Genomic DNA, 22,746 nt, shown 5'->3' with positions numbered 1-22,746 from the left:
TTAAGTATATAGAGAATACTAGGTTAGCGTTGAATACAGAGAAGTTTATGTTGTGAGGCTCAGATCGCCGGGAGCGCGAGCCTTGGCGAGCGCTTTCGGTGTTCGAGCCGAGCAACATAAACTTCTCTGTATTCAACGCTAATCCTAGTATTCTATTTATCCCATTAGATTTTTTTCAGCGTGACATTAAACATAAAAATATATAATAACCTTTTAACAATAATTTTAATTCAGTCTTAAAAGCGCTTAAAATCTAACGAATGTAACCATGCGTTGTGATATAAATGTATTTGTTCTGGTACGCAAAATAGTCATAAAAAATTCACACACAAACTTTAAAACAAGTAAAAATATCACCATATGCCTCGATTCAATTTTACGCAGTATGCGAATTGTAACACATTACGACCGCGAAAAGAAGATTTTACTTTACTATAATTCATTTTATTTTCGAAAGAAAATTATCAAAATCCAATATGGCGGCGATTGCTCCTGACAAAATGATGTCGATGTCAACATACATGTACACCATCGACGACCTTGACAATTTCGACGAGTAAACAGACAATTGCAGCGACTGAAACTTTTTTGACGTAATATACAGGGCAATACGTTTTCCGACTTTGGACGACGAATTTAAGGACGCGCATTATTTTTTATATAATGTTATGGGTATGCCGTGTGTGATCCGATGCATCAATGGCGCCCATGTTAAAATAATTTCCACGAGAACAGGGAACGACACAAGTACAAACAAAAACCAAAACTCGTTCGAACTAGACTAGTATCTTACCTTTAGTTATCCTTTAAAATCCATCTAATAATCCATTTAACTCATAAATTGACGATTTTGTATCTAGGGTCTTTAATTAGTATATTAGCAAAGTTAAATAAAGACCCGTATGCCAACCTATCACTATATTCAAATGAGTTTACGAACTCAATAAATTTTCTTCTTCGTCACACGCTACGTCATGTACTCTATGTACATTACTGCTGTTAAAATGAACCGGAGCAGTTTATCAAATAATAGCCGTTGGTAAACTCGGTTGCATTTACAGATTTCTGCATAAAAACATACTTATGTTTAAACTAGCACAATGTTTTATTTGTCTATGGTTAGTGCCCTTAATGTACAAGAAAATAATTTAATATATAAATACACAAAGAATGGAAAACATTCCATTACACAACAGATAAATGAGTGGATAATACCCGTGTACAAAATGGGACGTTCCGAATTCCAGTGTGGTGCTATTTTTACCATCTTATGCTTTACACAGCTCTATGCCTAACGTGAATTAAATCGGAAAGCAAATATTGTATATTATTTATGAATTGTGCGATATTTTTATGGCTTGTTGTACATCTTAAATGTCAAATGTATATGCATGGATTATAAACAATGCACATTACACGAAATAAGGAAAGTGTGATAAATTGACAATTCAAATATGTCGATATACATTATATATACATGTACATGTGAAATAAGTCGCGTTTGTAATAAATCGTCAAAAAATTTGGGGAAAATGAAGTATGTCATTTTATGACGCCATCAATCAGCTGATTCATTATACGGATAACGAAACATAATGTCATATGACTAAATTTAAAGGTTGAAGGTTGTATAATTTTGAAGCTAAAGTTTTCTCGACTTTTTTTCTTATGAAACATCATTCAGTGGTAAAGTAAACAGTAGTCCGTGCACGCGACATGTATATCCCACAAGGTTGAATACAGGCTAGTATATTCCATAAGGTGTTATACCGTCAATGTCGCGTTGAAAATGGGATACAAATAATTACATTGATTCGATATAGTATGGTTATTTTGTGGGTTGGTACACAATCATCATCCTATCGCTTTTTATTTACGTCGGTATCATAATGCTACAAACAAGAATAAAGCGTTAAAAAATGGTTATAACGCGGTCACCTTAATGTATTTCAAAGTTTGAAGCATATCATACTGACGCATCAACTGAGGGGGCTCTAATATTGACTGACTCTCGGGCATTGCCTTTGAGCTGGTGAGGTGTGGGTTCGAGCCACCATGCGCACATTGATACTGTCAACTACTGATAAAAAAAATCATCACAAGACACAGTATAAATAAGTAGACTTATATCCTCTTAATTTATGATTGTTTACCCATGGTTGATTGCGTCTCTTTTGCCAACACTTACAAATGCATTGAATATGCCCTATATTAATAAGAACATTACTTAACTAACACTTTGCTAACCATTTCTTGATGCTGAAGTATTGTTAGTTATTGTAATCAATCTTACGTCATTTGAAACTATAACATGCCAAATAATTCAACGATTTCATCGAATGAACACCCGTTTCCAATAAACATAAAGTTGCATAATAATAAACAGTGTTGCAACATACCGGTTAACACATTTGGGCGTACCAATCGAGCTGCTGGCTAGGTTAAGCCGTGTTCGACTGGTTAAGAGCCGCGGAGCACAAGTGGCTGATGTCCACAAATAGTAGAGTTTGATATTTTGAAGGCTGCTAAACTGCTGTACAAGGATGGCAGACATATTAGATTAACTTATAAGCTATGGCTAGCATATTCGATGGAAAATAGCATGCACAGTCACATGCACAGAACTTCAATCTTATTTTAATTGTACAAGAAGCGATAAGTACAATATAAGTTGAATTCACAAACACTGTATTCCTATGTACGTTTTGGTTGCAAAACACATGCTTGTCTACGTGTGTGTGCACCCATGGTCATTTGTAACTTTATAAAGAGGTTAATGTGCTTGCATGATTTAAAGCACCGCATGTGTTTGTAAAATAACGCAGTTAAATACGTTAGGAGGCAACTGCACGCGACTAAAATCGACTTTAAAAAAACAATACTGGTTAACAAACGAGTGCAATTTTGCACACAATTCTTAAAGACTGATGCAGAATGAAAATTCAATATGCGTTCAAGTAATACTTGATGCATGTTTACCAGTAGTTACTGTTCGATTCACCAGCATGCGATTGTGTAGAGCGCCCATGTCATTAAGAGCACCTTAATAATATAAATACACGCATTAAATGACCACAATAACTACAATTATCATTTCATTGTTTTAGCTCATTTATGCTTTGAATTGGCAAAATGTGGTTTCGTATAACAGTTTGAAACCGTTAAAATCCGTCATACTTGTTTCGATGGATTTCGGTATATTTTATTTAAAGTCAACACCCCTCAAATACAGAGTTACATCCCTCTGATTAGAACATTAAGTAAATCTGGTCGTTTCGACGTTATCCCTAAAAAACAAAATGCGTTCTTACTAAGAACACACATAATTATTACATTTAATAATAAGCGTTCATCATAAAAACATGATTCTCATTTAAACGCAGTTTACTTAAACAATGTTATTAGACTAGCTTTCGTTCAATTAGTTGATAATTATATAAGCCACATTTGAAAACGAGCTACAATAAATATTGCTCATTGAATACCTTGACTTACTACAACGGTTTCATTTTGTAGACTTCATTCATTACAGAGTGTGTGTGTTTGGTATGAAGAGATAATACAATTTTGTAGTTATACACTCATACACTAAAGCGAGGGCCCATGCACTTTCTTAGATGCTGCATATGAAGCAACATTAAATACAAATACAGTCACATAGGACATTTTTCATACATGTTGTTTGATTTTTGCCTTGTTGATTTGTGTATCAGTTGCGTTTTTTTCAAAACGAATTATCTGCAAATGATGCGATAAAAGTATCTACATGCAATCATATTTTTAAAATAAATATTTTTTCAAATACAATATAAAGAACAAATGTGAGTAAACGCTTAATCTTATTGAATCAGGAATGGACACAATAAGAGTTAAAACAGAAACGATTGTGGCCATCCTAAGGGTATTGACACGTGTGCAGAAACAACATATATTTAACAGCACATCATAAGTTGCATAATATAACAATTAAAAAAAATGTTTATCCATACATAAAAACATAACTTGTTCAGAAAGTGTGCCTTTTTAAATAAATAGAGGTACATGGTGTTCAAATAAAAACTGGAAATACCAACGGTTGACTGTAAATGTAAGTGCTGTCTTTTAATATGTGGATATTTGTCTACATGACACAACTATCAATGTCAGCTGCTATGGTTAAATAAGCAGACCAAGTGAAAACTAATAAAAAATACGCAATTAAATACTATCTGCAAACCTTTTGGACATTTCAGTTGCAAGAAAACGGTTATGACATATTAATAGGAATAACCCTAAAAGCGGACCAAATGATGCTTTATGATATGTAATTTATTAAAATAAAATCGTTTAATCGATGAGTATGTCATTGTTTGAGCCGTATATGTGAACTTAATAAAGCACTCTGGTCTTAATATATATCGGAAACAATGATCTATATCACCAAACATGTAAACGACATATTCCAGATTACAATTGTACCTTAGATCTTGATACTAAAAAGCTATTAAAAATATACCAGTAAATTATCCAATTAAGTACAGTAAATCTAATTTAAGTTAGCGAACTTGTTTATACCGCCTTGTTATGTGTGTTTTTTTTTCTTGCAAGAAATCGATTTGATAGCATTCAAATTGCTAAACTATTTTATTTCGAAAGTATGCTATATTTCAAGTAAGCGTACACATTGTGCTAATGTATTCGCAACATAATTAAATGCTTTAACAGTCATCATACGAAATATTATAACAAGTTTAATACTACTAATGATAATCATTTTTATTATTTTATTTATGATACTTCATTATTTTTAACCCTACTACAACTAAAAATAATAAATTTTATAATAATTATTAACATAAGTAGTAAAACTAATAATAATACTAACAACAATGATATTAATATATAATTATCATTTATTAGTATCATTAATATTATCTTAACGAAAATTAAGGCGACTTACCCTTTATGTTGAACTCCATAAACTGTTCACTCAGGTTTCCACACGCGGCTCTTACCTACTGCTGAAAGCGATGAATACTAGTAAATGACAGTCTTAACGACCGCCAGGTTGTGTGAACAAAACATTGCAATCGTATGGTTAAAAGATACACATGATTTAAAACAACTGCGGTCTAGTAATATGAACAGCTTTTGAGTTTGATTAAAACATCATAGGCATTCAATAAATACTTACGCTTTCTCTGGACACGTAAGATTCGGTGACGTTGATAGTATTGAAACAATTAATATCGAAACCATTTTTTTGAACTTGTCCCTGGTCAGAAGTTTTTTTTTGCGTGTTAAAATACCTAGTACCTTGCTGCTTGAATCTTTAACACTTTTATGTTACACTTGAATTGTGTTAATCCTTGAACGAGTCCATTGCATGTTATTGTTGCATCTTTAACTTCCCTATCGGACCTAAGAGGAACATAATTGTTTTGTTTAACCAGATCGACATTCTACAAGTTCATGACTTAACAAAGACCATTGTTCACAATCCGTGTTTACCTGTGATTCATGATTACAGATTGAGACGATAAACACGAATTATCGGTGTGCACAATAGCAAAACATACGAAACCACTGACTAACAGACGGTAAATATAGGAATACCCAAACGACATGTTAGAATGTGATCATCTCTAAATTACACACACCCAACCTTTTAAAGGTACACTTGCAATATTTCATATCAAGCATGATAACGGGTATTTTAACTAATGGTTTATTTATCGTATAAATAAACAATTATTTGTTTGGGTTCTTATTAACAGGCACACTATCGCATACCCATTAAACCAATTGAAAAAAAAGTGTTGTGTATACCCCCGATTACAAAGGTCGTGTACATTATTCAGTAAGCTCTTTTAGTAATGGAAATCTTAGGCATTCTTTAAACTCATACATTTCCATTGGACACTTGGTAGTTCGTTTTTAGTCTATTTTGTATTATGTTTTTGAGAAGTGAACGTTGATAATATGATTAAGGGTATATCCGATTAAAGGCAATAAACAACTGTTATTTTAAAAACGTTTGATCTTTCATTATCTTTGTAAGTGTCATATCCATGGATTATCACAAGTTCGGTATGTTGAATAAAGTACATAATTTTTGGGAACGAGTAACTCAGTCGCAGTTATGACATATATTTTGCCATGCACTTGACATAAAGTGGTCATGTAAACCTAATCGACCACAACTGTATTCATTGCAATGGCATTTACTAGTTGCATGCCCGTTGATAATGCCAAAGTACAAACACAGTAACTTATCATAGCCAGTACATGTATTGCATTGCACACTGCATTTAGGATTATACACATTGAGTTATACAACTTGCCCTTAAGGATTTATATGCAATACCACATGTTGGTAAATTATTGAGAATAAAAGCTCTACAAACAAAATAGTTGTATGCAAATATACATGCTATACGTTTAACGTGGTTATTTATGTTATGCCTTTACGTCTTTGGTTCCAATGAGTATCTGAAGGATATATTTAAGTTGCCATCAATATTTCTTCATTATGTGTTATTGAAATGAGCGAATATAGTTTCCTGAGGTCATAATGTATCGTTATATAGTTGTACAACTGCTGTCATATTACCGTTACCGCATAAATTTTCAACATTATAATGTATAATACTAAAACGCAAGGATTAATATAAAATTGAAAGCGCACCCGCAGTGGGCGGCGGAAGTGCTGTCCCTACTTGTGCTCATCTAATGCTCCAACGTTCTTGAAATTTCTTCAATTTTATATCATGAGATACTGAAACCAAGAATGGTTAAACATGTTGTCTTCGCAAAATATTGATAAAACACTTCAAATGCATCACAAAATGTATACGTTTAAGCATACTAGTCATAAGTTTCAAGGGTGCACACACTTTTAAATCACTATGGTTTAAGAAACGTGTGTGCCGTTCTGTTTAAGTTGAACCTAAACGAATGTGTGCAATTTTTTAATCATTTCCCGATTGATTGTTTTTGTTTATTTTGCATAATGATAGAATACGTAAGTTGTCTAACTAAACACTAACATATTGTTTAAATCTTCACGTAACCTCAATATACGGTACAATACGACAAATTGCCCGGCTCTTTTCGCATTCGATTGTAACCCCATGATTTAAGGAAAGATTCGGGTCAATATGCTACTGATGGACTTCCACGAGGGTAGTGTACGCGCTTACGGTTAAATGTTTAACAGTTTTATGTCGAATTGAGTTGTATTATTATGTTTAATTGTTAAAGATAATTACCCCCACTGGTTTTGTAAATATACTAGTATAATTCATCAATAATGTTTCAATTAATGTAGCTTTTTAAAACCACAAATACAACTGAACGAATATAACTATTTGAGAGTATTTAATTAAACAAGCGCAGAACCGATTTGATAAATATAAACCATGTATATTCCCGTATTAGGAACGTGCTATTCTTAAGCGTCAGTGCATTCAGTTAGACAGCGGCGTTTTAATCTAGGTAACCAAAGTATCGGATACTTTAAGCCATGTTTGGATTTGTCTATGCCTCTCGCGTAAGTGAATGCACATTTAAATATGTTTGCTCTCACAAATGTCAAACTGCAAGAACGGTATATTTCTTCCTAATGCGTCAGATGTTATTGTGAAACAGCTGTTCAGTGCGCGCAAGGTTTTGTTTTGCGTGGTATGCTAGATTAGATTGCTTTGTTCATATTGCGGGTTTTGATCTCTATTGTGTTAAGCTTTTCAACAGAAACAACTCAATCTTCATGTTTGTTTGGAGTTCGTAAAATTATTATCAAGATAAATAACTGTCTTGCTTGTCTGTATCATATTATTATTTAAGTAAACATAACTTCCTAAAATTGGTGTTTATTACATGGCTATCAGTGAAGCATATCACAGTTACCCTTGTGTGAGATACCAAACGATAAATAGCTGGAAATCTTGTCATTATTTATGTTTGATCTGATTGAAAGATAAAAGAACGAATGGTGACTTTGGATAAGGGCAACGTGCCCTTGCTTTAACAGATGCATTTCGGGAAAGTTATACTTATAATTACAACCCTAGCATGATAATTAGTAGGAAGGAGGTAAATAGTTATCACTATGTTTCATTTGTTATCCCATAACTTGATGTGTCGACCTGTTTTTGTCTTCTAACTTCTGCGGACTATAGAGCTAACTTGCAATAATGCATTCAAGTATTTTAAAGTAGGCACATAGGTTCATATGTATGACATATTGCGTCACGCGGAAAACTACGTGGCGCTTTTAAGGTAAATTTTAAATATTAAGGCGAAAGTCAAAATGCACAACATGTCTACGTAGGGTATTTCCGCGTTATGACTTGAACATATATATAATGGTTGTCAAGCAATCTGGTCACCTACGTGACATGATGTGCTTTGAGCACTACGCACATGCCTACCTTCAGTATATAGGAAACACTCAGTTAAAGGTCACAATACAGCACTTAAAGCCTAAATAGATGCTATCTTTTCTTAAATTGCACTTGCATTACATATTATCAGAATACTAGTCATTTGGTTGAGATGTTTAGCTAAATGAGTCGGTGTGTTTCGCAAAATAACATAGATAGCAATATATGAGGTCAAATGTGTCGCATAATTGGTGTATTTCATGTATATTCCTTGTTCGGTGTAACTGAATACATAATATCTGTCTTCATGAAGAAATGCATAAATGGGCATCATATGTCATCGTCAAATTAGACGAGGAAAATGCACCAAGTTATTGCCCATGGCTGGGTTCACTAATTAGTTATGTCTATGGTAAGCACATGCAGCACTGTTAATTTGTGTATATTTTCATGTTAAATGACAGGTGAATTTTCATATATGCAGTTAAACAAACGTGGTCTCGCTTAATTATTGGCATATATATGCACAAGATATGTAAGTCACACATAAAGCCATCCCGTATCAGGTAATTCAACTCATGTTTAAGTCAATCATCCAGACAGCCGTCACCCAATTTATTTGTCCATTATTGTATAAATTGGCATCTGCGTTGTATGAAGAGGGGTGCTAAGTTTGACAATCGAGTAGAGTAGTCACGCTTTCTTGACGTGGTGGCCATGTCGGCCACCGCGATGTAAAATTGTACTTCATGAACATTGGAAGCGTTGTGTTAGAAATTATTTAACAGAAATAAATCTCGATAAAAACAGAAATGAACTTTAGTTGTTACTGTGTGTTCTCCACGAAGAATACGCAATTACGCTACACAGTACATTTTATGGAGCCGTGTACCATGGATACGACCGAAGTACGATCACAAGTGCGATCACGTGCCGAAAAAATGAAAACATCACAACCACAACGCGACATGAATTCAGGTCAGTTGTTTAAAACAATTCTTAAAAATTTCGTTGTCATGACGCCTTTTACTTTCATTTTCTACTTTATAAATTTTGAAATTCCCTCCCCAAGTTTGCCATAATTGTTTTAAACAACTGACCTGAATTCATGTCGCGTTGTGGTTGTGATGTTTTCATTTTTTCGGCACGTGATCGCACTTGTTATGAAAATATTTCAGATGTAACAACTGAAAAAACAATGTTGATGTTCATATAAACATCTTAAATTACCCCACCCACCAGTTACCCATGTTGTTGGTTGTAAATTGAACATATGTATTAGGTATTTTAAAATAATTTGAACAACGTTGAAAGAGGAACATTCCTGAGAAATTTCATCACAATTGGACCAGTAGTTTAGGAGAAGAAGATGTTTAAAGGAAACGTTCAGGCACGCACGCACGACGGACACAGAACCAGTGAAGCTTAAAACAACAAAGAATACAATAAGCTGGGCAATTATGTTTCACACACCATCTGTGGTTTAATGCACTGCCAAAAATATCTTACAACTTAGGTGAAACATGAGAAATACAACTGACATAAGAATCACAACTATGTTCGTCATCGAGAAGGAAAAACAATTATGTGACAGCTATTAGATTTCATAGCTTATCTATATACAAGATGCAAATTACAATTGGTTAGATGTCAGGCAACAAATAACTCGCTATTGTACATATTATTTTCTTTGATTTTGTTACTCTGATTTGTCCGTTTGTAACCTCTGACAGGGGGCTCCTCAAACCACTCAGTCCGTTTCTTTTTGATACAGGACTCAAATGTTTAAGTTGAAATCCACTTCCTGCAACTTTCCTTGCAACACGTTGACTTATAAATTTTGTATCAATTATGGTTTGTAAAGATTTGATGTTGGAAGCAAACTTTAGTTACACATTGTATGTTAACACTGCTCGGTAAAAGCTGAATGAATATTTGTTAACAATTTTTGGTCAAAAGGAACTAAGTTCACTAACTTTTGTAAAGCTAAAATATCCTGTATAGCGCCATGTGCCATGTATAATTCACCAATGACGTCTTTAACTAAATGTTCCCGCTTATATGATTGGTAATATTTCCTTTAACATTTTTAAGTATCTAAAAAGCCACAAATATTTTGCTGAAACTCAAACATTTTTCAACAAGTATGGATAGCACGGAGCAACACTTTACAATCAAAAGACTCTATATTATGCCCAACTAAAATAATTGGTGAACATTTCTGTAAGAATGTTATAAAACTTGTCAATGCAGATTTGATGGGGACAGCTGTTACTGTTTGTCTCTTGACAAGCATAGAGTCGCTAACAACTGTCACTCCAGTTATTTCTGACGCTTGCAAGGAAATCTTCTTCTCATGCATCACATATGTTGAAAATTGACCAGTTGAATGCACTGCAGCTATCTGAATTATGTGAGAAGTGTGCTCTGAAAAAACAAAACAAAAATTTTAAATAGAAATTGCACAAAATCCATTTTAGCCCCGTTAATCACAGAGCCCTGGGTCGCTCCCCCAAGTACAATGTAAACTTCTTAAAATACATTTGAAGTGTTTACAATAAATATAAAAGGGAAAAACATTGCCCCCCCCCCCCCACCAGGACAGGACTTTTTTTGAAGCTTAATTAAACAATCGTAGAAGAGGTTCCTTCACATTCATTCTCTATGCATTGTGGTTTAAGAGAATTTTCAGTTGAAGGGTTATTGATCGGAAACAATTTTCACACTTATTGTGACCTTTGACTAAGTGACCATAATTTAAATGGGGGTTATATACTGTCCAATCCCTATGCACATGGAGAGTAAAAAGCCATTCAGTGAAAAAGTTGACAAATTATTGATCGGAAACTTAATGATCTACCCACAGACAAACATCCGGCAAAACAATATTAACTCTCTCTTCCAAAGGGGGCATAATAACTGTTATTATGAAAATTGAAACGCTCTTTTCTTCCATTCATGGATATATCAAAGTAAGTTGTTAACATCTAATGATCTTATGTATTCATAAATCTGAAGAAGCGAAGAGAAGAGTGTTTAAATTCTTAAATGATGCACAATAATATACTAAAGCCAGTTGTGGGTAATGTAACATTGCATCATCTAAGTGGTATTTACTATCATTTTATCAATAAAGATTAAGAATGATGTATTATATGAAAGCAAAATGAGAAATTAGTCTGAACATAACTCTTGTTGCAATTCAATCATATGCTAGGTTGACCAACAATTCACACGATATCTCTGACACATTGAGTTACTCAGCAGTAGCAGGTTGAATTATGTTATACATGTAAGTAAATATGAATATTTTTTAATAGAAGTTCAACTTTGGAGATTTAGAGTACCTAAATACCTGAATTGGACCAAGATAAACACTGTGAATAAGGAATATGTTAAAAATAAACTTCACCTAACCCTCTTGTTTCCAAATCAAAGAAAACAAATTCCTTCCCATTAGTGTCTAGCCCTGCTTGACCAGGCTTGGGTATAGGTGGGGGTATAGTTGTAACTTCAACGTCTTGGTCCTCTATGTTTGAACTGTATGTTGGTCCCACTCGTACTTCTTGCACTGTCCTTTGAATGCCTGAACAGAAAAACAGAATTTCAAATTGGAACATTTGCTTGCACCTTCATGGGTTATCTCCGATTTTTATTTAAAGAAATGATTACACAGCACATTAATGCTTTTACAATAATCAATTTACAAACATTAGCATATGCTTTTAAATGTTACTACTACTTTGCATATATAATTGATGGATCTATTGATACAATCTACAACAAGAAATGTGTCCACACGACACGGATGCCCCAAACTCCAACTTTGTAACTATATAAAAAAATAATCCATACAATTGTAAGAAACCCAGTTTGGTGAAGATCGGATGAAAACTACTTGAATTAGAGAGAAGGCACGACAAGTGTGAGGGACTGACCGACCCACGGACAGTGCGAAAACTATGTCGCCAATTGGGGGCATACAAATGAAGAATACTGTGTTTTAAATATAAAATGCCCATATTTAAAAATACCGTTCGAGTTTTAAGTCTTATGCGTCACTGTTTTGCTGCACGAGTAACAGCTATAGCCTTTCTGTTTTTGTGCTGAGGGTCATGGAGAAGGGCCAGTTTCGATGTGAAAGTCCCAGGTGAAACACCCAGTTTTTGATTTACCTGAAACAGATTGCAGTACATGACAGAACAGTTGACAATGCACAATGCTAGAATATGCTTATGCGGAATAAAATAATATGAAATAATGTCACTAATTTACAAAAGTTACAACATTTTATAAGACCTAGTGATCTACATACACACAAATAAGAATTAATTCAAGCCCTTTATTTTCAAAACCAATACGTATTTGACAAATTGAGAATATTTATGTTTTGTAAACTTGTAAAATTTCATATTTATTACCGGTATTAATAACTAGGACTGCAGGAAGAAAATAAACTTATGTCACTTTAAAATATACATGTTTAACTAAGGACAACCATTCACATTCTACTGTAATTGTGTTTACTGGCAGTAAATCAGACAAAATATGAAGGAAAAATATAGCAAGTACAATATAAAAAATGTATGCATGTAGACTACACGCGAATTACTTAGTGATAACTATCTGAATGTATTCAAAAGTATCAGTAATTTAGACAATAAATCATGATATAATGCACCAATGTACCAAAAAGACAAAGAAGTCTTACCCAAATGCAAGCTTTGTGATCATGTCATAAACTCTGCCATGTTTCCGTCCAGTAGCCACATTATTTACTGCACCACAATTGCTAAACTGTATGTCCAAAACACATGCCTGTCCGAAATCCCTGCTTTTTACAGTGTTAAGTAAATTCATGGGCACTTGACAAGCACTGCATGCTAAAAGCGATTCGGTCAATGTGTCGAGTTCTACGACACGTCTACCAATTTTATATCCAACTAGCATCGCTGTTGTCACTTGTGGCCGCGCTTACCGACGAACCGATAGAAAAATCGTCAAAATAACAGTGGTCATACCGGAAATCCTGATTGTCGGTGGAAATAGTCTTTCTATTGAAATCCACATTGTTCTTTTGAACGTTGTTGTTTTCAATACCTTTTAAGTTTCGTTTTGTATTCCGAATTATATCCAAATTAGACATTTTAAATGAAAATTATTAAGCCAAGTATCTGATTCTCATTGTTGACAAATTATCGTTTCGTTATCAATAGACGCTTGTATTTGCACAGAAAATAACATCTACAGCGTAAGCAAGCGTTTCATCGATGTCGATCACGAAGTGACGTCAAGCAATCGAACGCTTGGTTTCAATGCAGTAAATCTCGAAAATATGTAAATGCCGAAAATTTAAAGGCGCATAATCAAAACAGTAAAACTAGAATTTACACTCGTTTATTCCAACCTAATATTTTGAAACCGTGAAAATATATAACGGTTTTTAATTTTCACGATATAGTTAATCAATTACCGTAAAGTGGAAACGATCGAACATCCTTAACAGTGCTGCATGTGCTTACCATAGACATAACTAATTAGTGAACCCAGCCATGGGCAATAACTTGGTGCATTTTCCTCGTCTAATTTGACGATGACATATGATGCCCTTTTATGCATTTTTTCATGAAGAGGAGAGGAAATTTCAAAATTTATAAAGTAGAAAATGAAAGTAAAAGGCGTCATGACAACGAAATTTTTAAGAATTGTTTAAAGAATTTTATGTAGTTAGATGTTAAACATAATAATGATGATAATAAATTATGTATGAACAAATTTTGCAAATATTAAAATCATGCCAATTTTGCATTTATCGGTACATTTTTATAAATAGCGGTGAATCGAGAATAAAAAGAGATATTTGAGTTTTACATTATTTTTATGAGTTATGGAAATCATTAAATTAAAGGTGTACACACAGAGAGTATTTAAAGAATTTTTATATATATTTTTGGTATTGTTAGAATATAGGATTATGTACGGACATATGTTTTTTTTTGCATACCAATACATTTTAAATTGTTGGAATGATTGTAAATTTTCATTAAATTAAAATGTAAAAGGAAAAATAAGAGTATTTAAAACAGTTTTGTTTATTATTTTAATAAAGAAAATTTGTGGATGATTTTATTTATTAATATAATAGAAAAAATCGAAGAAGGAGCAAATATAAAAAAATATTCAATGAATTTATCTAGTAATTTTACATTGGCAGAATTAAGAACTTAGGAATTTAGATTATTTAAGACAGTTTTGTTTATTATTTTAATAAAGAAAATAAGGCGGGTTTTGTTTATTAGAATGATAAAGAAAATTAAAGAGGACGAATAAATAACATTATTGGAAAATTTAAAAATAGTTTTCCGAATTGTAAAAGAAAGAAAATATGAAATAAGAACAGTAATGGTAATTGCGAATATGAATAGGACAGACACTAAAAAAAATATTATGTAAATATGTATATACGTCATTGTGTTGATGCAAATATGTGTAGGATATCGGTAATATTGAAGGTCTCGAGTAATTTTAAGTAAGAATTTAATGCGATCTGACGCGTATAGCGCAGTGAAAATATAACGATATGTACGCATTAAATTTCTAATATAATTGTTTAAGGGTTACAATTATATTTTATGAGCACGGCTGACTGATCAGCGTTCGGACATACCGAGCCCGAGGTTCTGATAACCTTAGCGTCGTCATGAGTAAGAGAATTTATCCCTGTGCCATCGAAGCAAATTTCGCTATGGACAGAAGATGCGATGTCGCATAAGAATTATTTGAGTAGTTCGATTAGGAGCAAAGACCTGAATTTTGAAGTATACCGATACGTGTTCTTATATTATGAATGCATATATATAAAAGTCTGCCTTGTCATATTTGCGCATTTTTACAGGTGCATAGGTCAAACATGTCAATAAATCTATGCCCAACGGCAAAACTTTAGTAATGAAGATGAGGTTTATGAAATCATGATATGAACAGGTACGTCTATCACTACCCATTACTCTAGGGCAATAAAGTGGCGCACGCCTGTCAAAAATTTACTGGCTGCACGTGCGTAAAATGACAAAATACCAAATAGTCGAAATAGTAATAATATGATGCCTAAGGCGGTACACAAGTCATATTAAGTAAATGGCTTGTCAGATGTCAAACTGTCATGTACTTATCCGAAGTATGTTTTGAGGAATTGACTAATATTTTTTCGTTGTAAAGAATTTATTTTTTTGAATAAGATATCACAGTAAGTTGTCATGACGATATTTAACAATAACTAAGGGGATATTTATAAATGTTTGCCATGATTTTGAACAACTGATACTTGTATCACCACGACGCAGATAAAAATATCGAGATTTGAAGACAACGCCGAAGAAGAGCGACTTCGCGAGACAACGCTTTCCACAACGAATAGAAGAAACAGACAACATAATTAGAATGGAACATCACGGCGTTTACTCTCAAAGTGAATACCTGGTTCTATCGCTAAAAGAAGACCAACGCCAGAAGATTTCGAAGGACAACAAGTGACGCAACACTGGACACAATACTTGTGACGTTAAACACTATAGAGTAGATGCAGCCGTTCAACTGTTGACGTGCGTAGATAACGCATTTGGAATGATACTTCCGAGGCCTAAGACATCAAGAAAAACACTGCTATAGTTAATACCTCGTGAGCATTATGGCCAATAGAAGATCTTAATGTCCCGAGAGAAATGAAGACGCTGGGGCCATCAACAAAAGTACAAACGACAACAAAAACAACAACAACGATGAATACAACGGAAACGACAATCGACGACGCAAGTTAAACATCGGAAAGCAGAGCTGAATCAACAAACGCATTCCAATCGCCACGGACGAACCTACAATCGACTTATCTTCATGACGGCGGCAATGACTTCAACGAAACATCGTATTCGCCGCGAGCTACAACTTCAAGACAACATGGACGACACCAGATGTACAGATGGCCAACGATCAACAGATGATGTTCTACACAACATTTTGATTGACATTTAAATTGTATAACAATTGCTAATGTTATTTATTTCAGCAGAGATGCTTGTCAAGGAAATCATATTGTTATCCGCATATTTTCCATCATTTGAGTGTGTTTATATGAATGTAGTTTTTGTTATTTAATTAGTAATTCAATAGTAAAATTGTAAAAGATTTTTTTAAATCATAAAATATAAAAAAATCAAATTAAGGGGGAAAGTTGTGTAACATAACGCACACAAAACGCACATTTGGGGCATTGTTGGATTTATATAATGATCGAAATTTGTACCACATTTCATACAATCTTAAATAGGCAGCCATCTGGATCAACAAATCATTAGCCTCGGGTTATAATTACCGGACACGAATATTTGCTTACCGTATGTGTCAATCTTCGGTCATTTCCGTATGTATTCGTTAGGTGTCCTTGCATACGTATATTTAGGTTGCAGACACGTGACTTAACAAACGGCCAATCAGAATTGTACATGTAGACACGTGACGTTACACAGCCAATCAGAATTGTACACATAACAATTATCAAAGCTTTCGTTGTTTATATCTATATTTATTGACAGTCTTACTTAAACGGCCGAACATACAAATCGCATTATTGCTGGCTTTGCGGGATGGGCCCATTGCGGGCTTCGCATGATCTTGTATTTGACAAACATTTTGGAAACGTTGTGTTGTGTTAATAAGCAGAAATAAAACGCAAAGAAATCAGAAATGAACGTTGTTGGTTACTGTGTCTTTTCCACGAACGATACATAATTACGTGACAAATGTAACAGTTCAGACAACCAGCGGCGCAGACATGCGTACTATAGTATTCATTTGAGTACAATTCGTTGGCATAAATGGAAAAATAAAGTGGTCGAAAAATGCAATAAAAACATAAACCTAAGGGGGTCAGTTCTAAGGCATTTAATAAAGTCAGTAATATTCGACAAAAGCCACATGTTTTAATGATCTGGTATTAATTTATAATAAACGATTTGCTCCATTTACTTAAAAACCCCTAACACTAAACTGCTGTAATCGTATGCGATTAAAGGGGCACAAACTTTGTTAATAAATAGTTTATTATTTAAGCTGCTGGTAGATCTATCTTAATTACATCCCTTGTATCCAAAAGATTTTTCACGCGGCATGTAGTGTTTAAGCCTAAATGCTTAAACTGACCACTAATTAGCTGATAAGCAGAAGAATTCCGTATACATGAAGAATCAAAGATAGGTCTTTTGACGAAAGAATGGACCGAGGTGCTACATTTCAAATTTCCTACAAGGTAGATTTCTATTTTAAATAACTGAAAAAGTATATGCAACAATGAATTGTCGCCAAACTTACGCCTTAAACCACAATTTAACCACAAGATCTACCCATCCATGGACTGTTTGATTTACTGTAGCATAAAAGTAATTGTAGATCTATTTTTTGTTATTACCATGTTGAATTAAAACTGGTCTAGTATAGTTTAATCCCGGGAAGGGGGGGGGGGTAACTATATACGGATATATAGGGGTGTGCCGAAAATATGGGGGGGGTGTTTTTCGACTAAAATTATGGACTTGTAAATAAATGCATTTAGATTTTAAAGTATCTGTATCAAAATGGATATGACAAATTTCATTCTTGTATATAAATTGGTATTAAATAGTAAATTTCATATATGCAATTTACAAGTTAACATAGCAACTTCAAAAAGTATACTGTATTGATATGATATAGATTAAAATTCTAGTATGAAATGTGTCCTCTTTATCAAGACTTTATTATAATACTGATAAGGGTCCAGTTTTTCAAAATTATTGTTTTGAAATGGGTCCACTTTCTCAATGGTATCGTATACAAATGAGTCTGCTTTAACAAAAATATAGTTTCAAAATGGGTCTACGTTATCAGAGTTCCGGTATAAAAATGGGTCACATTGCGGAAAACTTGTAATCTGGCGATGCGAGTTCGAATCCTAACACAGGCATGCATTTTTTTCGTTTTATTAAGACATACATTAAATGATATACCCAGTCATAATTTAAGAATATAAATCTTAAAGGAAAATCACAAGTTTTAAAATCGAAGATGAAAGGTTTCATATCCGAGTTTATCACGCCATATTTTGCACAATACTATTGTCTGAAACCTCTCTAGAATGCACTAACGGCTTCGTAGAAATACAAAACTTCCAGGGGGAGCATGCCCCCGACCCCTCTAGCATGCCGTTTGCGTACACTGAAAATCAGCCCAGCTACGCCCCTGGCAACAAATATTTTTTGGGTAGAAGTAAAGCTTGTCCGTTCTATATGCATTGATTGATTTCGACAAACCATTGCGAAAACATTAAACTGACATATGTGGTATTTTTCGTCCACTCGAACACCATCGGTACAAAAAAGTATCTCTAAAACATGAAATTTTAAAATACTTTATTAATGTTTAGGCCGACAGTGTCTTATGAAATACATATTTTGCAGGCACAAAAGGGCTCGTGTATTTTCAACGCCCATACGAGATTAATAATGGGGAAAATAGAGGTAAAAAGTGTATAAATAATAACCCATATAACGTGGCCTGATAATTTTTTTTTATATTATATCATGATCAACACGAAGTTCTTGTATCAGTCATGTGTGGTGGATGGTCATATTACTCGGAATCAACTATAAAGTAACCATTTTAGTTGAATCGAATCAGATGCAACAACGCAAACAATATGATACTTAGAGGTAATATATTTGAAACACAAAATGCAATACAAACAGCAAAAAACATTTTTTACAAATATTAAGCGCGCGTGCTCATGACGTCATTATTAACACGTCAAACGACAAAAGTCATATTCTTTCCCGTTAAAATTGCAGCTTTTCAGCGATTTTTTTCATGATTTCTTTAAATTCGTAAAGGTATCATACACAGAATAACAGGTTACTTCCTAATCCGTGTGTAATATATCAGGATCGGCACGAATAAATAACGGCTCGGCAAGCCTCGCCATTATATTGTTCTTAGCTTTGCCTGATATTAAAAAAGATCAGGCAGTAACCTGTTATTCTCTCTATCATCGGGTAAATGTTTGACCTAGAATACCGCAGAAGTTGTACATGATACCTAAATCATAAGTATTTATAAAGAATCACACAAGATTAAGGCATAGGCGGATATTGACTTTTCATGTTAAATTGGTCCAGAAGTATTAATAATACAGAATGTTTGCACAGTAGATACATGACTTCCGCGTGCTGCCGTTTATACTGCATATCATACTTTTTTGTTCCTTCACTTAAATGTACTACAACACCAGCTTTCCGTACTTATAATTGCATTCAATTGATTACGCAAATTATCAATATCTTATAAACACATAACAACAATTTAATGAATAACGAAGGAAAAACAAACCAGCTTGCATGTATTTCAGCAACACGCCAGTAAGCAGTCAAAGGTATATTTTCCATAAACGGAAGCTCACAGTAAAACAGTCGTAAATTCAACAGTAATTGACAGCATGTGCATTGACCAAAATATGTCGGACAAAGTGGACATATTTTAAACTATATTCGATAGGAAAGAAATATATCGATCGCATATAACACATGTATAACTTTTAAGTAATTCGTAGTAATAGATGATGAATGTTTTGAACTAAAATATGTATATAACTGTCTGACGCACATATTTATTTCCGACGTAGGGCCGGGTTCTATGCTTTATCTTCCGCATTTTTTCCGCGTTAAAGTTATGCAAAATGTTTTTTCTAGAACATACTGACTATTTTCAGGACATTTAAAACACTGGAAAAAAACCTGGAATATGTGATCGCGCTGCTTTGAATTGCACGATTTCAGAACGTATACGTTTTAAATGGAAAATATCCATCAAATAAATATTTGGATAATGTGCGTGTCAATACGAACATTTACAGTCAGATTGTATTACTTAATAATGCAAACATTAATCATAAAACCATTCATATCCCCGAATATCAAACTACGCATGAGCACATGCATATTTTATGTTCTAGATGCCCTAAATAAACTACGTTCTGTAGTGAATTGTTTGACATATATTTTTCATGGAATCACCGTCATTTACAACACAATTACATGAGCATCAGTTTATTTACCTCATCCAGTTCATTTAAACGACTTCCTTCCAAAATCATCCCCACAATGTCATGTATACGACTCACTATCGCCTCCAGCATAGAATCTGAATCATTCTCATCATCGTAATGTGTTGATCTGTTCCTGTACTTTAGCTCCAGCAGTTCGAGCTCCATTTTTTTCTTGCTGTACCTCTGGCTCTGTGTGCGATACTACTGCTTTCCGTATCTTCGACAATCTAAGAAATATCTTTGGACCTTCGTTCATGATGTCCGCGATAGTTTCTACCTAGGAACGCTTTTGATCTCCATCCAGGCCGCAACCTGTCATTAGATTCCTTTCTGGTATCATATAATATGGCCGATGGATATTTGATATTGCTGTTCTTAGTTGTCCAGGTCCTTCAAGCAAACTACATGTACTTTCATCGAATAGCGCTTGTGCATTGTTCTCTGCTAGCCAAAATAGAATGTTTTTCACTGTGTATGATGAAATTTCTTTCTTTACTGGCTTTAATACATCCTTAATTATCATTTTCAATATAACATATACGTAAAATTATATGTCATTGAGACTGCTCATAAGCTCATTCTCACCAGTGTTGAAGCAAATTCTCCATTGTTGATATTCACTACCCTTAACACCAACAGGAGTTAAGAATGCGCCCATGATTACGACTTTGTGAACGATATCTGGTAGTGGCAAATGGCGACTACGTTCTGCCCATTTTAATAGTATACCAGGACAGTGACAGCGTAAAGACACGACTATGCCTTGCTATATGCAATTGCCCAAATGAACTATGTTTTGTTGGCCTGCACGTCCATGACGCACCTCGCCTGAAACGTATATAAAATCGAACATGTTAACAAACAGGTCGCTGTTCAGGAGATGTCCTTTTGTATCATGACACAGAGCGTCGCGCGACATTGGTGACAATATGGAACCACGTCGCTCTAGCAAATTAAGCCGAGAGTGTCCGTGGTAGCACAAGCCGGTGTTCAATGTAAACACAGTAGTCTCCCTTGGGAATGTGTCAGCACTAACACCATTTTCTAAACACAAGACGCCGTCTTATACAACCATTTGATCCAAATCGCTTTCAAACAAGCATGTAAGCCCTTCTGCCTTGCTACTTGCTATACGTTAATCTGCAAATTAAACAGTACGTTAAACATGTACGGGAACAGCACATACACAAGTACCAACGTTGTTTTCGTGCACTTCACATCCAAAATTAATTGCACCTAATACCTTTACTGCAAAAACACCAGTACTTACAATGTATACGTGAACAACAAATCCACCGGTAATTACAACTTTTACGTTACTGCATATACACCACATACAACAGTAATTACAGCCTCTCTCTTAAGTCCACATGTAGTAGAACTCACTGCGTCTACTTGAACTGCACCAACACCAGGACTAAAAACGTCTACGTAAACTCCACATACGACAAACTGCACGTACAGCAATTCTAACATCGTCTACGTAAACAACATTTTCACAGTACTTTCAACTTTAACGTTACATGCACCTACTAAAATACTTACGATTTTACATGCACCTACAAAAATACTTACGATATCAATCTGAACTGCACATTTAGTACATATAACTTCTACTTTACTACGCATATATAAGAACGTATAACCTCTACTTGAACTACACATATAGCAGTGCTTACAACGTGTACATATACATGCAATTCACATGCACTAGTGTTTATTACTTCTTCTTAGACTGAACATACACCAGTACTTCCAACTTCTACTTGAACTGCATATCCATCAGTACTAACAACGTCTACGTGAACTACACATACAACATTACTTACATCTTCTACGCGAACTGCACAAACAACAGTATTCATAACTTCTACGGGAACTGCACAAACAACAGTACGTATAATGTTTACAAGCGATTCACATACAGGTTAGGTTTATAACTTCTACTTTAACTGCACAAACACCAGTACTTCCAACTTCTACGCGAACCAAATATTCATCAGTGCTAACACATTCTACTACCTATAACGTATACATGCAATTCACATACACCAGTGTTTATAACTTCTACTTAAACTGCACATACACAAGTACTTCCAACGTCTATGTAAACTTCAAAAACACCAGTACTTTCAACATCTACATGGACTGCACATTCACCAGTAAATAAAAAGTATTCTTCCATTGAACATACAGATTCTAGATGAACTTCACAAACACAATAACTTGCACCTTGTTAGTAAACTGCACATAAAC

General features: G+C 34.2%; 3 protein-coding genes across 5 annotated transcripts in view; 1 reads left to right on the top strand and 2 right to left on the bottom strand.

The window, feature by feature from the left end:
* LOC127869348 (uncharacterized) overlaps positions 1-22,746 on the bottom strand; it is a 206,784-nt gene that overhangs the window by 77,527 nt on the left and 106,511 nt on the right. The window lies entirely within an intron of this gene.
* Positions 1-22,746, top strand: part of LOC127870168 (dipeptidyl peptidase 9-like) — a 106,122-nt gene that overhangs the window by 52,982 nt on the left and 30,394 nt on the right. The gene's annotated exons all lie outside the window — the stretch shown is intronic.
* Positions 10,438-13,788, bottom strand: LOC127869351 (uncharacterized). The gene is made up of 3 exons (XM_052411862.1): positions 13,385-13,788; positions 11,776-11,949; positions 10,438-10,790 (listed from the first exon to the last, which is right to left on the bottom strand). Exons 1-3 carry the CDS (start codon positions 13,431-13,433, stop codon positions 10,501-10,503), a joined length of 513 nt encoding a protein of 170 aa, XP_052267822.1. The 5' UTR covers positions 13,434-13,788; the 3' UTR covers positions 10,438-10,500.

The sequence above is a fragment of the Dreissena polymorpha genome, chromosome 2 (genome assembly GCF_020536995.1).
Source record: "Dreissena polymorpha isolate Duluth1 chromosome 2, UMN_Dpol_1.0, whole genome shotgun sequence".
Taxonomy (NCBI): domain Eukaryota; kingdom Metazoa; phylum Mollusca; class Bivalvia; order Myida; family Dreissenidae; genus Dreissena; species Dreissena polymorpha.
This window is presented reverse-complemented; position numbering and strand designations above follow the sequence as displayed.